This window comes from Mustelus asterias, chromosome 15 (assembly GCF_964213995.1).
Source record: "Mustelus asterias chromosome 15, sMusAst1.hap1.1, whole genome shotgun sequence".
Taxonomy (NCBI): Eukaryota; Metazoa; Chordata; class Chondrichthyes; order Carcharhiniformes; family Triakidae; genus Mustelus; species Mustelus asterias.
In genome coordinates this window covers 3,401,284-3,417,984 of record NC_135815.1, presented here as the reverse complement: position 1 = coordinate 3,417,984, position 16,701 = coordinate 3,401,284, and the positions used below count along the sequence as shown (strand labels likewise).

Genomic DNA, 16,701 nt, shown 5'->3' with positions numbered 1-16,701 from the left:
ATTCGGTCCATCGAGTCTGCAATGACCACAATCCCACCCATCCCCTATCCCCGTAACCACCCCCCCCCCCCACCCCCCCACATATTTGAGGCAATGCTGGCATGTTGACAATTGTACCTTCCATTATCCAACTGGCAGCAGCTTCAATCAGATTAAATAGTCCTGACCAGAAGTGCACCATTATTCAGCCCACTGAGGACTATTGTCATTCTCTACCTCACCAATTACTTCACCCATCCATTCATCTTCTGCTAACTTCGGGGAGATGCTGGCACAGTGGTAATGCCACTAGGACGGTAATCGAGAGGACCAGACTAATGCTCTGGGAATATAGTAGGATTTGAATTCAATTAAGAAATCTGGACTATAAAGCTAGAATAATTAATGGTGCGCATGACAACTATCGCTGATTGTCGTGAAAAATCAATCAGATTCACTGATACCTTTTAGGGAAAGAAATTTGCCATCAGGTGACTCCAGCCCCACAAAAATGTGGTTTCCTCTCAACTGCCCTGTGCAATGGTGTGGCAAGCCACTCACATCGAGTGAAATAGGAAACAAATGTAAAGGATTTATTCACCACTCTATATACATCATACTCAGATTAGTTTATTGAAGTGTAGATGCTAAGTAATACAAACAATTGATCATCATAATAAGCAAATTACAATAAAATTGCTTCTTGCACAAGGTTAGCCCCGGTGTCACATGATCAATACCAAACAAGCCTTCACACATTTGACTTATTCTCACATTTGACTTCTTTTGATTTGGATATTTGGATGTAATTGCTCTGAGCACTACTGCCTCATTGGTAGGTAAATCTTAAATCAGAACACAATATCCTTCTGAATCAGAATTTAAGATATGTGTCGTGTTCTTTGATAAAATGACCAGGAAGGTTGATGAGGGCAGGGCGGTCGATGTAGTCTATATGGACTTCAGTAAGGCCTTTGGATAAAGTTCCACGTGGTAGGCTACTCTGGAAGGTTAGATCACATGGAATCCAGGGAGAGCAGGCGAATTGGATATACAATTGGCTTGATGGTAGGAAACAGAGGGTTATGATGGAAGGATGCTTGTTGGACTGGAGGCCTGTGACTCGTGGCGTGCCTCAGGGGTCAGTGTTGGGCCCATTGCTATTTGTTATTTATATCAACAATTTTGATGAGAATGTACAAGGCATGATCAGTAAGTTTATAGATGACACTGAAATAGGTGGTATTGTAGACAATGAGGAAAGTCATCAAAAATTGCAGCAGGATCTTGATCAGCTGGGGATGTGGGCAGAGAAATGGCAAATGGAATTCAATACAGATAAGTGTGAGGTGTTGCATTTTGGAAAGTCACATCAAGGTAGGATTTTCACAGTGAATGGTAGGACCCTAGGGAGTGTCGTGGAACAGAGGGACCTTGGAGTTCCGGTGCACGGTTCTCTAACGGTGGAGTCAAAGGCAGATAGGGCAGTGAAGAAGGCTTTTGGCCTGCTGGCCTTCACCTGTCAGGGCATTGAGTACAGAAGTTGGGAAGTTATGTTGCAGTTGTACAGGACATTGGTGAGGCTGCACCTGGAGTATTGTGTTCAGTTGTGGTTGCCTTGCTATAGGAAAGATCACAGAAACCCTACAGTGCAGGAGGAGCCATTCGGCCCATCAGGTCTGCACCGACAACAATCCCACCCAGGCCCTATCCCTGTAACCCCACATATTTACCCTGCTAATCCCGCTATCCTATGCATCCTGGGCCACTAAGGGGCAATTTAGCATGGCCAATGCACCTAACCTGCACTACTTTGAACTGTGGGAGGAAATCCATGCAGACAGCGGGGGGGGGGGGGGGAACTTGCAAACTCCACACAGACTGTGACCCAAGCCAGGAATCAAACCCAAGTCCCTGGAGCTGTGAGGCAGCAGTGTGCCACTGTGCCGCCACATGTTATTAACTGGAGAGAGTGCAAAAGAGATCTACAAGGATGTTGCCAGGATTCAAGGGACTGAGTTATAGAGAGAGATTGGACAGGCTAGGACTTTTTTCTTTTGAGCGTAGGAGTCTGAAAGGTGATTTTATAGAGATGTGTAAGATCATGAGAGGCATGGATAGGGTGAATGCGCTCAGTCTTTTTCCCAGGGTTGGGGAATCCAGAACAAGCGGGCACAGGTTTAAGTTAAGTAGTGAAAGAATTAATGGGAACCTGAGGAACAACTTTTTTTTTTACACAGAGGGTGTATGTGTGTGGAATGAGCTGCCGGGGGAAGTGGTTGAGGCAGGAACATTGACAATGTTTAAAAGGCATTTGGACAGAGACATGGATAGGGAAGGTTTAGAGGGATATGGGCCAAATGCAGACAAATGGGGTTAGCTTAGATGGGCATTTTGGTGGGCATGGACCAGTTTGGGCAGAAGGGCCTGTCTCCGTGCCCTAGATTCTACGATTCTATGAAAGCTAATGAAGGCATGAATTTAAGTTTTAGATATAGTCTTTGAGACACCAAGGCACAAACCCATGTGACCCATGGAGATTATAACATGGACCACCCCAATTTAGATAATTACACGATTAATATGTTAAATTAAGTGAATTCTAACTGCTACACTTAAAGTTGTACAGTAAACATGCAATCGACTATAACCGTCTGTAAAATAATAACAAATACAAGGTCAACTGCAGAATATTGAAAAATGATTAATTAGAATGCCAAAAAGCCAGCATGTTACGTGAAGCAAAGGAACACTCTATCGAAGCTTCAGGTTTGATTCATTTTTTCTAAAGTTTTGACATTAATTTTATCGATTCTGTCAGTATCTAGCTCTGCCTGAGGTTCACCACAAAATAGCAGTGCTCAGAGAGAGAATACACTGTCATTGGAGCTGCAAGGGAAAAATCTTCCCTGTGTTTTAAAACCTGAAGCGGATTAAGCAGGAGGCCAGAAATGAGGATCTGATTATCTGTTTTAAATCCATATGAAGAGAGAAAGCAAATTGGATCTTGATTGCTTTCTCTATTGAGGAGTATAGAGAAGAATGTAATGTACCATATGATGCAGTATGTAAATAATGCCACTTATTGGCCTAATTCTTATGTCCCAACTATGTAAGAGTTTTGATCTTGGGTCCACTGTGTGTAAATAGAAGATGCATTGGGACAGATATATTCCACTGACCAACACACAGAGTGAATGTCACTTGGATCATACCATTGTTCATGTCAGTGTTTGGCCGAAAAAGAGTGCACTCCCTATTCTAAAGGATGCAAAATCTGATAATGCTGAAGCCCAACTAATAACTAGAGTAAAAATGAATCTAAGCATTGTTACAGAGACAAATTCTAACATGGAGAATACAATTTAGCTTACAATGTAATTATCAGGAAGCTCTGAAGAGTGATCAGTGTGGAATGGACTGAGGGACAAAGTAGTGGGATTGGAACCCATTACTATTTAACAAAACTAACTGAATGCTGCATTAAGGGAACCTCCCAGTTCCTGGCAGGATGAACTGAGATGAGCTGAATAAACCCTTAATAGTACTTTGAGATCTTGTTATCTTGTAAATTCCTGCCCCATTCACAAACAGATATTTGCTCACTCCTACTAAATGTGAATTAAAACAGCATCAATTTAATCTTTATATCTCAGAAGAGGTTCCTGCTAGATTACAGTGATCTTTAGCGAGGGTGGCTCGGTAGTAGTTCTTAGGTATATTGATCCTCATCCTTTTCTGACATTTCCACAATTCCAGCTTGTGTACTTTCTGTGACAATATCTTGAAGCTCTTTGGTTTCCTCCGGAGTGGCTGGTGGCAGCAAGGCTTTCAGGCTGTTAATTGTGTCCAGTCTCTTCTGCGCCTGCCTTTCATAATCCTCCTTGTTTTTTCTCACAAGATCTTCAATGGCTTTCGAAGCTTCAGTGCAGTCTGTTCCAAACTTGCCATGTGCAGCTACAAATTTAATTTTGTCTCTGTTTGGATCGAGTCCCATGAGCTTCCCCAAACTATTGACACGATCCATCAAATGTTGGGTGGAGACTTGAACATAAGTTTCAGAAATCATGTGTACAAGACTTGCAATATTGGTGGCTTGAGAGACCTGCGTGTACAACAGATCTTGTAGGAACTTGTTGTGTGAATAGCTGGAAGATTGCACAGCCTTTTCACCATATTTAATGAAATTATTCAGTGATTTCCCCATGCAGGTCTCAATCAGGTTTGACATCATGATGAAGAACTGGACCATCTTACCCCATTGTTCTTTCACACGACCTAATGCATCCAATCCTTTTAGGAGCATCTCCACAGTTTTGTCAAAATCAATTTCATGTATCTCACAGTTTCTCAGTGTTTCCAGTACGTCTTCAAGCTCTTTATTGCTCTTCTTCATATCTTCAAAGCTTCTCTCATACATTTCCTGAGAAGATCGAAGCAGTGCTGAGGATTGTTCCACCTTGAATCTGGCATTGTTAGTGGCTGTTCTCAAACCACTGACATCTTCATTTGACTGAGCTTTAGCCATGTGTGGTGGGGTCATCGTTACACCCATGGATCCAGTAGAAGCCTTGCAGTGAGATGCAAATTTCAGTGATTTCTTGTGTATTTGTTTGATCTTTGCAGCCAGTGCTTTTTCCATTGCTTTGCCATCAGTCTCCTTGAAATTTTCCAGTTCCTTGCATATTTCAATTCCTGCTTTGCAGATCTCACAAGCTTCATTCTTCTCCTTGCAATCTGTTCCATTTTCAGCTTCTTGCTGCAATGACTCAAAATTCTTTTTACAAAGTTTCATGATTAAATTCCTGTCCTTCTGATTCCTTTCTTTCTTCAAGTCAATATTGCCATCCTTGTCCAGGAAGGACAGAAGCATGGATACAAAATATTGCAGAGTCTCTGATTTAAATATGATAATGTTGATGGATCCTCCTATATCCTTGGAGTCGGAATCTTTCTCAACAGTGTTATAAAAACGTGCATTTGAGCTGTTTGCTGCATAGAGCGTTGCTGCATTGCAAGCAGTTTTGAAGCAATTGGTAATTGTTTCTACTATACCCATTCCCACAGCTTCCCAGCCAACAGGTACAGAATCCATTGCAGCTTTATACTCTTCCTGTGCTTTCTTCATCTGTACTTCTATATTTTTGTGATACTCTTCAATCTTTGCCTTTGCCTCTATTGCTGCTTTTTCCTTCATTTTAGTAATTTCTTTTTTGATTTTTATTTGATGTAGTTGCTCCTCATATACTCCTTTCGAATTTGTGCACGCCTCCAGTAATTCATTGATCAGATGGATGACTAACTTGAACTTCTCCTCCACATCTTGTGCCAGTTTCAGGGATTTATCTGCACAGGTTTTGATGTTGTCCAGAGGGATTGGGAGAAAGTTTTCAGTCATTTCAGGGTCATCCTGCATGATAAACTTCACAGCTTCCTTCATGTCAATTGGGACTGTCAGACTGTGAAGCCGGATTTGGTCCATATTCTTATGAGCTTCCTGAAAAGCCTCCCAGCCCTGATTGCTGACCTGAACTAAAGAGGCACGGAAAGATTTGGGGTATTTCATGTACTTAAACCCACCAATAGGTGCATTCTTGTCTATTTCAAAATCTTCTCCAGCTGAAATGAAAATAATTTCCCCTAAAATGGCGACAGAAAGTGGGCCAGGCATCAAGAACTGTTCCCAGTTACTGTATGGTTTTAAGAGTAATTCAGTGTCCTTCCTAACATCAGATGCTTTGGTGATGGCTTTTAAGGCATTGTTACTGTTGCCTTGTGGTAAAGATTTAGATTCCTTGCCCGCCATGACAACGAACGCTTCTCCTGCAAGGAAAATGGTTGTATTAAAAACACATTATTTATCCACTTCACTTTAAAGAGGTAAATTATGTGAGGCCCTACATTGCGGGCTTCATCTCAGATACAGTCAGCACATGGCGGCAAACCGTGACTTTTTTTATTCATTCATGGGACATGGGCGTCTCTGATTGGCCAGCATTTATTGCCCATCCCTAGTTGCCTGAGGGCAGTTGAGAGTCAACCACATTGCTGTGGCTCTGGAATCACAATGTGGAGATGCCGGGGTTGGGCTGGGGTGAACACAGTAAGAGTTTTAACAACACCAGGTTAAAGTCCAACAGGTTTATTTGGTAGCAAATACCATAAGCTTTCAGAGCGCTGCTCTGAGCAGCACTCCGAAAGCTTATGGTATTTGCACTGGAATCACATACAGGCCAGACCAGGTAAGGATGCAGATTTCCTTCCCGAAAGGACATTAGTAAACCAGATGGTTTTTTCCAACAATCGACAATAGTTTCATGGTCATCAGTAGATTCTTAATTCCAGTTTTTTTTATTGAATTCAAATTCCACCACCTGCTATGGCGGGATTTGAAGCCAGGTTCCCAGACCAAGCTGAGTTTTTGGATTAATCGTCTAGTGATGATACCACCAGGCCATCACCTCTCCCCCTCTACTCACTAATAAATGCCAGATGAGTAAAAGACCCTCCCAGCAAGATGGGGTCCCAACAACTTGGGGACTCACTGAATTTGCTCTTAATAGTTCTTTTCTGTTGAATGGATTGGATACAAATTAGAGCCGTTTCTGAAAAAGGGGTATATATAGCAAAACCAAGACCTTTGTCTATGCCTGGGCCTTTAAACCTCAATCTCACTACCAGCACTTATGGCATTTCCAACTTAGGCTGTTCTTGGTTTTAGGCAATCTTCTATGCAAGCTAATAAGATACCCCTAACCCGATGTGATTTTACCTTGTGTATGAACCTTTTATGTGGACCTTATCAAAAAGGTCTTCTGGAAGTCCAGGTACACTAAATCTACAGAATCCCCATCAGTTCCCGAGTCTGTCTCGGGAACTTACCTTGACAGGAACCCCCAGGTGCCGCCGGGAAATCGGTGGAGAAGCCAACCATCAGGGAATCTGAACTCTGACGTCACAGGTTCAGACCAGGGAGCGGTCTCTGATTGGTGAGTTGTGGTCAGGTGAAGTATTTTTTTAACCCCTTAATTTCTTTAATATTTTGGTTCAATGGGACTGAATAGAGGAGCGCTTTAGACAAGATTTAGATTATATTTAGTTCCAATTTGTTCTTACTATCGTGGGAAATAACCGGGACAGTTTAGTGAATAATTAACTTGGCTGACTGACCAATTTAATTTAGTTATCACTTAAATAAAAGAGGGTCCACATAAATTAAATTTTAATTTTAATTAATTAACTAACAGAGGGTAATGTCAGTCACACCAGTCCTATGCTCCACCTGTGACATGTGGGGAATCTGGGACAGTTGGACTGCATGTGTGTCATTTGCAGGAAGTGCGTACAAATTAGGCCCCGAACAGATTGCTTAGATCAACTGGAGCGTCAGGTGGACGCACTTAGCAGCATGCATATGGCAGAAAGCGTCACAGACAGAAGTTTGAGGGAGGTGACCGCACCCAAGGTTGAGGAAGATAGATGGATGACAGTCACAAAGAGTAGGGCAGTCAGTGCAGGAGCCCCATGAGGCTCTCCCCTCCCTCTCTCAAACAGATACATCATGTTAGATGCTGTTGGGGAGGACAGCATATCAGAAGATGATGACAGCAGTGCCCAGGACAATGGCACCACTGCTGGCTCTGCTGCACAGCAAGGAGGGTCAAAGTGCAGGCATACAGTGGTAGTCGCGGGTTCAATAGTAAGGGGCACAGTCAGGCGCTTCTGTGGCTACGATCAAGACTCCAGGATGGTCTGTTGCCTCCCTTGTGCCGGGGTCAAGGACATCTCTCAGTGGACACAGGGCATTCTGAGGTGGGCCAGCAGTCATGGTTCATGTTGGAACTAATGACATAGACCACTGGGATCTCTTTCATAGCAGATGGTAGATGTACAAAAAGGACGGGTTGCAGCTTAACTGGTAGGGCACTAACATCCTAGCGGGGAGATTTAATCATGCAATTTGGGTGGATTTGAACTATTAAGGCAGGGGGTGGGATCCAAAGCGGCAGGACAGCAAGTGAGCAGAAGATGGAAGTCAACAGATTGACCAGTCAAAAAACAGTGTTGCAGGAGGGACGAAACATAAAAAGACAAAATGTACACTGAAATCTGGAGTAAGTGTCAGAGATAAGGTTCAATGTTATCAGGGATCAACAAATAAGGACAGAGAGAGAGAAAGACAAAACAGTCAGACTTATTTAAAGCCTTTATTCCTAAATGCACGCTGTATTCAAAACAACGTTGATAAGCTGACAGCACAAATAGAGGCGGATGAGTCTGACCCGGTGGGGATTACTGAAACGTGGTTACAAGAGAATCAGGACTGGGAGTTGAGTGTCCAAGGATACTCAGCATTCTGGAAGGACAGACGACAAGGAGTCGGAGGTGGAGTTGCTCTATTGGTTAAGGATGATATCAAGGCTGTGTTCAGAAATGATATTGGCACCAGAGACCAAAATGTTGAGTCAGTCTTGGGAGAAATAAGAAACAAGGGAAGAAACACATTGCTCGGAGTAATTTACAGACCCCCAAACAATACTTTAGAATTAGGGCATAGTTTAAATCAGGAAATGAGGAGGACTCGTGAAAAGGGCACAGTGGTAATTATGGGTGACTTTAACATGCAAATTGACTGGATTAACCAACTTGGCAAGGGAAGCCTTGAGGAGGGATTGTTTTTTCCAGCAGCATGTTATGGAGCCAATCAGAGAACTGGCTACTTTAGATCTGAATCATAGAATCATAGAATACTTACAGTGCAGAAGGAGGCCATTCGGCCCATCAAGCCTTCACTGACCACAATCCCATCTTGGCCCTATCCCCGTAACCCCACATATTTGCCCTACTAATCGCCCCTGGCATCCTCCTAACACTAAGGAACAATTTAGCATGGCCAATCAACCTAACCCGTACATTTTTGGAGTGTGGGAGGAAACCGGAGCACCCACAGGAAACCCATGCAGACATGGGAGAACGTGAAGGCTCCACCCAGACAATCAGGCCGGAATTGAAAGTGGATCCCAGGTGCTGTGAGGCAGCAGTGCTAACCACTGTACCTCCGTGCCACCCTAATTTCTTTCTCCTGATTAACCTTTTAATCATCCTCTGCCGTTCTTTATATTCTGGCCAGCCACTATTCTTTATGCAGTGAACTCAATTTTCCTTAAGTTTGATGTTTCCTGAACTTCTTTAGTTAACTATGGATGGCGGGTTCTCCCTTTCGAAATTTTCTTTACAGTAGGAATATGCATATCCTGAATATTCTGAAATATCTCCTTAGAAATACCAAAGATGTGCAGGTTAGGTTGATTGGCCATGCTAAAAATTGCCCCTTAGTGTCCTGAGATGCGTAGGTTAGAGGGATTAACGGGTAAAATATGTAGGGATGTGGGTGTAGGGCCTGGGTGGGATTGTGGTCGGTGCAGACTCGATGGGCCAAATGGCCTCTTTCTGCACTGTAGGGTTTCTGTGATTTCTGTGATTTCTGTGAAATACCAAGAAATTGAAATACTAGGTCATTAAATAAAAGAAAGAGACTGAAGTCAAAGGGAAAAAAAACTCTTGCAAATAATATGCATTGTAAAACAGCTTACTGATTCACTAAGTGCCCTTTCCACTCCTGTCTTTCTCTCAATATGCCTGCATGCAGTAGACAGAGTGATTGCAGCAATGGTGAAATTGGTTTCTTTGGATAATTATTCTCAGAGATATCAATTGATGGTAAGAAAGTGGATACAAAGATCTACATTTACAAAACAATTCAACTCTGTGGCTAATACAACTTTACCGTTTTGACTTCTCTGGCACCAACCCACAATATACCATGAATGGCAACTGTCTTTTTTAAGCCAAGGACACTGTCTTCAGCATTTGTCAATCGAATACCTACCAGGAGCTGAGGAAAAATGTAGATTGAATTGTTGATCTGATTTTTTCAGAGTTTATTCTTCGTTCATAGGGGTTTCACTGGCTGGGTCAGCATTTGTTGCTTATCCTTAATTGCCCTCAAGAAGGTGTTGGTGAGCTGCCTTCTTCAATCATTGTTGTCCATGTGGTGTAGATACATCCCCAGTGCTATTGGGAAAGGTGTTTTTCGCCAGTGATAGTGGAATAGTGGTGGTGTACTGGTAATGCACTGGATGAATAATCTAGAGACCCAAGCTAACATAGAACATAGAACATAGAAAGCCACAGCACAAACAGGCCCTTCGGCCCACAAGTTGCGCTGATCATATCCCTACCTCTAGGCCTATCTATAGCCCTCAACGATCTGGGGATCTGGATTCAAATCCCACTGTGGCAGCTGGTGTAATTTAAATCAATTAATAAAAAGCCTAGAATTAAAGCTCGCCTAATGGTGAGCACAGAATGATTGTCAGAAAAATCCACCTGGTTCACTGATGTCCTTTGGGAAGGAAATCTGCCATCTTTACCTGGTCTGGCCTACATGTGACTCCAGAACCATAGCAATGTGATTGATTCTTAAATGCATTTGGGAATGGTCTAGCAAACCACATGGTTATATGAGACCACCAAGAATGATACAAGGCACATAAATTCAGTGCAGCCTTAACTCAAGGACGAGGTGGCACTGTGGCGCAGTGGTTAGCACTGCTGCCTCATAGCACCAGGGTCCCGGATTTGATTCCTGGCTGGGGTCACTGTCTGTGTGGAGTTTGCACGTTCTCCCTGTGCCTGCGTGAGTTTCCTTCGGGTGCTCCAGTTTCCTCCCACAGTCCAAAGATGCGCGGGTTCGGTGGATTGGCTAAAATTACTCCTTAGTGCCGTGGGGACTAGCTAGTATAAATGCATGGAGTTATGTAGACCCGATGGGCTGAATGGCCTCCTTCTGCGCTGTAGGACTCTAAGATTATTTCTTCTTCCCCAAATTATATTTTACACTGTGAATTCACAGCTTAACTGGGTGGTGAACTAAGGATGAAGTAGAGATTTGTAAAGTCTTGTAAAGCAATCCCCGAGTGATCCCCTAGTAATCCCCTAAGGGCGGCATGGTAGCACAGTGGTTAGCACTGCTACTTCACAGCTCCAGAGACCTGGGTTCGATTCCCAGCTTGGGTCACTGTCTGTGTGGAGTTTGCACATTCTCCTTGTGTCTGTGTGGGTTTCCTCCGGGTGCTCCGGTTTCCTCCCACAGTCCAAAGATGTGCGGGTTAGGTTGATTGGCCATGCTAAAATTGCCCCTTAGTGTCCTGGGATGCGTAGATTAGAGGGATTAGTGGGTAAAATATGTAGGGATATAGGGATAGGGCCTGGGTGGGATTGTGGTCGGTGCAGACTTGATGGGCCGAATGGCCTCTTTCTGTACTGTAGGGTTTCTATGATTTCTATGATAAATAGGGGTCTCATTTTTACAGAGGCAATGGTGAGTCAATACCCTGTTTTGCATTGCTCCCAGTTTTTAGTTTCTGACTTTTATTTTGACAAAGCCCATGATTCCTCCCACAGTCTCAAAGACATGCTGGTTCGGGTGCATTGACCCGAAGAGGCGCCGGAGTGTGGTAACTGGGGGAATTTCACAATAACTTCATTGTAGTGTTAATGTAAGCCTTATTTGTGACTAATAAATAAACTTCAACTTTAACTTTCTCAAGCCTCTGGTATATCAACACAGCATGTCATCAGAATTATGTCTGCTTTAGGGCACAATGAATACTATCACTGCTATTTATATACTGGTTTAAATTGAGAGAGAATTTTGAGAATCATAGAATCCTTACAGTATAGAAGGAGGCCATTCAGCCCACTGAGTCTGCACCAACTCTCGGACAACAATCAAGTGTACTGTATTTATTAATTGGTATTAAATGTTAAAAGTGAACCACTGACCCCTCCAATTCCCCTACCCCAGCTCCCTGGCCTCTGGTGTGCATGCACCTCACTCTTCCAGGGATTCCCAGGGATGGGACACTGAGAATTGGGGTAATGGGTGCTTTCAACAGCAAAGGCAGGGGAGCAGCTTCCTCTACACCCCTTCCCAGGGGAATTTCACAGTAACTTCATTGCAGTGTTAATGTAAGCTTACTTGTGACACTAATAAATAAACTTAAACTCAAGTCCTGATGCTGTGTCCTTTAATCGGGGCGACTCCCTTTGAATTCCAAGAAAGCTGCGGGCAAACATGACAGATTACTGGACACAGGTGAGGTCCCAGAGGATTGGAGGATAGCCAATGTGGTCCCGTTATTTAAGAAGGGTAGGAAGGATAACCCGGGTAATTATAGGCCGGTGAGCTTGACGTCCGTGGTGGGGAAGTTGTTGGAGAAGATTCTTAAAGTTAGGATGTATGCGCATTTAGAAAGGAATAAACTCATTAACGATAGTCAACATGGTTTTGTGAGAGGGAGGTCATGCCTCACTAACCTGGTGGTGTTTTTTGAAGAAGTGACCAAAATGGTTGATGAAGGAAGGGCCGTGGATGTTGTCTATATGGACTTTAGTAAAGCGTTTTGACAAAGTCCCTCATGGTAGGCTAGTGAAAAAGGTTGGATCCCATGGGATAAAGGAGGAGGTGGCTAGATGGGTGGAGAACTGGCTTGGTCATAGAAGACAGAGGGTGGTAGTGGAAGGGTCTTTTTCCGGCTGGAGGCCTGTGACTAGTGGTGTACCGCAGGGCTCTGTATTGGGACCCCTGCTGTTTGTGATTTATATAAATGATCTGGAAGAAGGAGTAACTGGGGTGATCAGTAAGTTTGCGGACGACACAAAACTGGCAGGACTTGCAGATAGTGAGGAACATTGTCAGAGGCTACAGAAGGATATAGATAGGCTGGAAATTTGGGCAAGGAAATGGCAGATGGAGTTCAATCCTGATAAATGCGAAGTGATGCATTTTGGTGGGAATAATGTAGGGAGGAGCTACACGATAAATGGAAGAACCATAAAGGGTGTAGAGACGCAGAGGGACCTGGGTGTGCAAGTCCACAGATCTTTGAAGGTGACGTCACAGGTGGAGAAGGTGGTGAAGAAGGCATATGGCATGCTTGCCTTTATAGCTCGGGGCATAGAGTATAAAAGTTGGGGTCTGATGTTGCAGATGTATAGAACGTTGGTTCGGCCGCATTTGGAATACTGCGTCCAGTTCTGGTCGCCACACTACCAGAAGGACGTGGAGGCTTTGGAGAGAGTACAGAGGAGGTTTACCAGGATGTTGCCTGGTATGGAGGGGCTTGGTTATGAGGAGAGATTGGGTAAACTGGGGTTGTTCTCCTTGGAAAGATGGAGGATGAGGGGAGACTTAATAGAGGTGTATAAAATTATGAAAGGCATAGATAGGGTGAACGGTGGGAAGCTTTTCCCCGGGTCGGTGGTGACGTTCACGAGGGGTCATAGGTTCAAGGTGAAGGGGGGGAGGTTTAACACAGGTATCAGAAGGACATATTTCACACAGAGGGTCGTGGGGCAAGGTGGTGGAGGCGGACACACTGGGAACGTTTAAGACTTATCTAGACAGCTATATGAACGGAGTGGGAATGGAGGGATACAAAAGAGTGGTCTAGTTTGGACCAGGGAGCGGCGCGGGCTAATTGTTCCTGGTTTCTCGTTTCAAGGCTTCAATCTATGATCATCTTGCTGGTGCCAGTACAGAGCGAGACTGCGGATAGTTGGGAACCTGTCTCGGGGGCAGGGAATTCATATGGTGTTCGTGGAAGTGGAAATGACTAGGGTTGGGAAGCATTTTCTGATCAGGGCCATTGTGATCTCCTGGACTCGTTTCGATCGCCTCAGGTGGTCGGAGAGGAATTTCCCAGATTTTTTTTTCCCCATATTGGCCCTGGGGTTTTTCACTCTGGGTTTTCGCCTCTCCCTGGAGATCACATGGTCTGGAATGGGGGGGGTGGGGGTGAGTTAATAGATTGTAATGAACAATGCATCGTAGCTGTGAGGGACAGCTCGGTGGATAGGATATTGGTATGTAGATAGGCTGGAAAATTGGGCGGGGATCCTGGATTCAGGATTCAATCCTGGACCGGGGAGCGGCGCGGGCTTGGAGGGCCGAAGGGCCTGTTCCTGTGCTGTATTGTTCTTTGTTCTTTGTTCTTTGTATTACTGAGTTGCCTCTCTGGGTGCAAGCCCACTGCTGATTGAATACAAGTGGTGGTGGTAAGTGGGTCTTAAATAGACACTTAAAGACCTTATATTGTCTCTGGGTAGGAAGGCTGCCTACAAGTCTTCCAGCCCTAGCTTTGGTAAGTAGTCTTCCAACACCAGGTTAAAGTCCAACAGGTTTATTTGGTAGCACGAGGTTTTGGAGCACTGCCCCTTCATCAGGTGAGTGTAGGATTTGTTTCACAAACAGGGCATATATAGACACTATGTATATATATATATATATATATATATATATATATATAATATATGCCCTGTTTGTGAAACAAATCCGACACTCACCTGATGAAGGGGCAGTGCTCCAAAACCTCGTGCTGCCAAATAAACCTGTTGGACTTTAATCTGGTGTTGGAAGACTAATTACTGTGCCTACCCCAGTCCAATGCCAGCAACTCCACATCAGCCCCAGCTTTAATAGGAGGGAGACGGAAAGGTCCCAGGATCATCAGCCCAAACCCTCCTGACTGACTACACAGCCTTGCTTCTGAACTCAGCTCTGGGTTAGGTGGGTTGGAGATAGAAGGGGTGGCAGGGTCTGGGGGGGTGGTGGCAGTGATGAAGGCATCAAATTGCCCCCAAATGTTTCTTCTGTGAGTGTGAACATCGCACACTTCACTTTCAATATTCTTGAATCTTATTCGAAACAAAAGCCACACTGTTCCTCACACTAGTACAACTTTCCAGTAACAACAGTAATCTTTAAATGGGACATTTTACTGATTAACACTTTAAATTTTCTCTTAGCGTCTGATACGTGTTGAAGTACTCACCTCTCTGCTGTTCAGGTTCTGTCTTGTTCTGTCCCAGTCAGTGTGAAGCTGAGTCACTGCCTGTTCCTGGAAATGCTCCAGTATTTATAATGCAACGCAACCAATCACAGTAAAAGCTATTTTTAAATGCAGAACAGGAAAGTCTTTTTAAACACCCACTGTAAAAACCTAGTCTCAGCAAGAGCTACAAGAACTGGTTACAAACAGGAACAACTTTTTAAAGTTTATTTATTCGTGTCACAGGTAGGCTTACATTAACACTGCAATGGAGTTACTGTGACAATCCCCTTGTTTCCACACTCCGGCGCCTGTTTGGGTACACTGAGGGAGAATTTAGCATGGCCAATGCACTTAACCAGCACGTCTTTCAGACTGTGGGAGGATGTGCAGAATCCGCACAGTGACCCAAGGAATTGAACCTGGGTCCCTGGCGCTGTGAGGCAGCAGTGCTAACCACTGGACCACTGTGCTGCCCAGCTGGGAATTGAACCTGGGTTCCTGGCGCTGTGAGGCAGCAGTGCTAACCACTGTGCCACCGTGGAGGAGGAGGGAGAAGGTTACTGTTCCACTGAGCAAAGTAAGCTTTTATTAAATCCAAAATCACACCAGATTGTCTGGAAATTCACATTTTAAATTCACAGGAATCTCATTGGTTTTCTTATTGGTTTGTGATATAAACAACCTCTCCAGTGTCTTCTGAGTGAGGTGGAAGGGTTTCAGAAGCTATTTCCAGATTTTGGGACTGAGGTAACAAAGCCTCAACACAGTACCGAGGAAATGCTGCTTGATCAGAGGTTGCAGCTTTTGGATAAGATGTTAAACTGCGACCCTGCTTGATCTCTCAGGTGGATGTAATAGGTTGCATTACGAAATCGTGAAGAAGATTGGAAATTTTAAAAAATAACTGTAGAAACATAGAAACCAGGAACAGGAGTGGACCGTTCAGCCCTTTGAGCCTGTTCCACCATGCAATATTATCAAGGCTGATCCTCTCTTAATGTCAGATAGAAGGCTTCCTTCTGTACTGTAGGCACCAGAGTGTGGCGACTAGGTGATTTTCACAGTAACTTCATTGCATAAGACCAGAAGACCATAAGACATAAGGCATGGTGGCACAGTGTTAGCACTGCTGCCTCACAGTTCCAGTGATCTGGGTTCAATTCCCAGCTTCGGTCACTGTCTGTGTGGAATTTGCACATTCTTCCCTGTGTCTGCATGGGTTTCCTCCGGGTGCTCCGGTTTCTTCCCACAATCTGAAAGATGTGGATTGACCCGAACAGGCGCCAGAGTGTGACGACGAGGGGAATTTCACAGTAACTACATTGCAGTGTTAATATAAGCCTTACATTTGACTAATAAATAACATTTTTTAGGAGCAGAATTAGGCCACTCAGCCCATTGAGTCTGCTCCGCCATTCAATCATGGCTGATATTTTTCTCATCCCCATTCTCCTACCGTTTCTCCATAACCCCTGATCCCTTTATTAATAAAGAACCTATCTATCCCTGTCTTAAAGACACTCAATGAGCTGGCCTTCACAGCCTCCTGCGGCAAAGAGTTCCACAGATTCGCCACTCTCTGGCTGAAGAAATTCCTCCTCATCTCTGTTTTAAAGGATCGTCCCTTTAAAGTAAATGGCAGAACTCTTAAGAATATTGATAGGCAGAGGGATCTGGGTGTACAGATACACAGGTCACTGAAAGTGGCAATGTAGGTGGAGAAGGTAGTCAAGAAGGCATACGGCATGCTTGCCTTCATCGGCCAGGGCACTGAGTTTAAAAATTGGCCAGTCGTGTTGCAGCTTTATGGAACCTTAGTTAGGGT

The 16,701-nt window shown here is 44.2% G+C and overlaps 1 protein-coding gene across 1 annotated transcript; it reads right to left on the bottom strand.

Annotated features, from left to right (window-relative positions):
• Positions 1-596: 596 nt before the first annotated feature.
• On the bottom strand, positions 597-14,992 carry LOC144504276 (uncharacterized). Its single transcript, XM_078229373.1, has 2 exons — positions 14,877-14,992; positions 597-5,802 (listed from the first exon to the last, which is right to left on the bottom strand). Exon 2 carries the CDS (start codon positions 5,783-5,785, stop codon positions 3,692-3,694), a length of 2,094 nt encoding a protein of 697 aa, XP_078085499.1. The 5' UTR covers positions 5,786-5,802; positions 14,877-14,992; the 3' UTR covers positions 597-3,691.
• Positions 14,993-16,701: the final 1,709 nt, after the last annotated feature.

Coding starts and splice junctions, on each gene's coding strand:
- LOC144504276 (XM_078229373.1), bottom strand. CDS start 5,785: ATGGCGGGCAAGGAATCTAAATCTTTACCACAAGGCAACAGTAACAAT.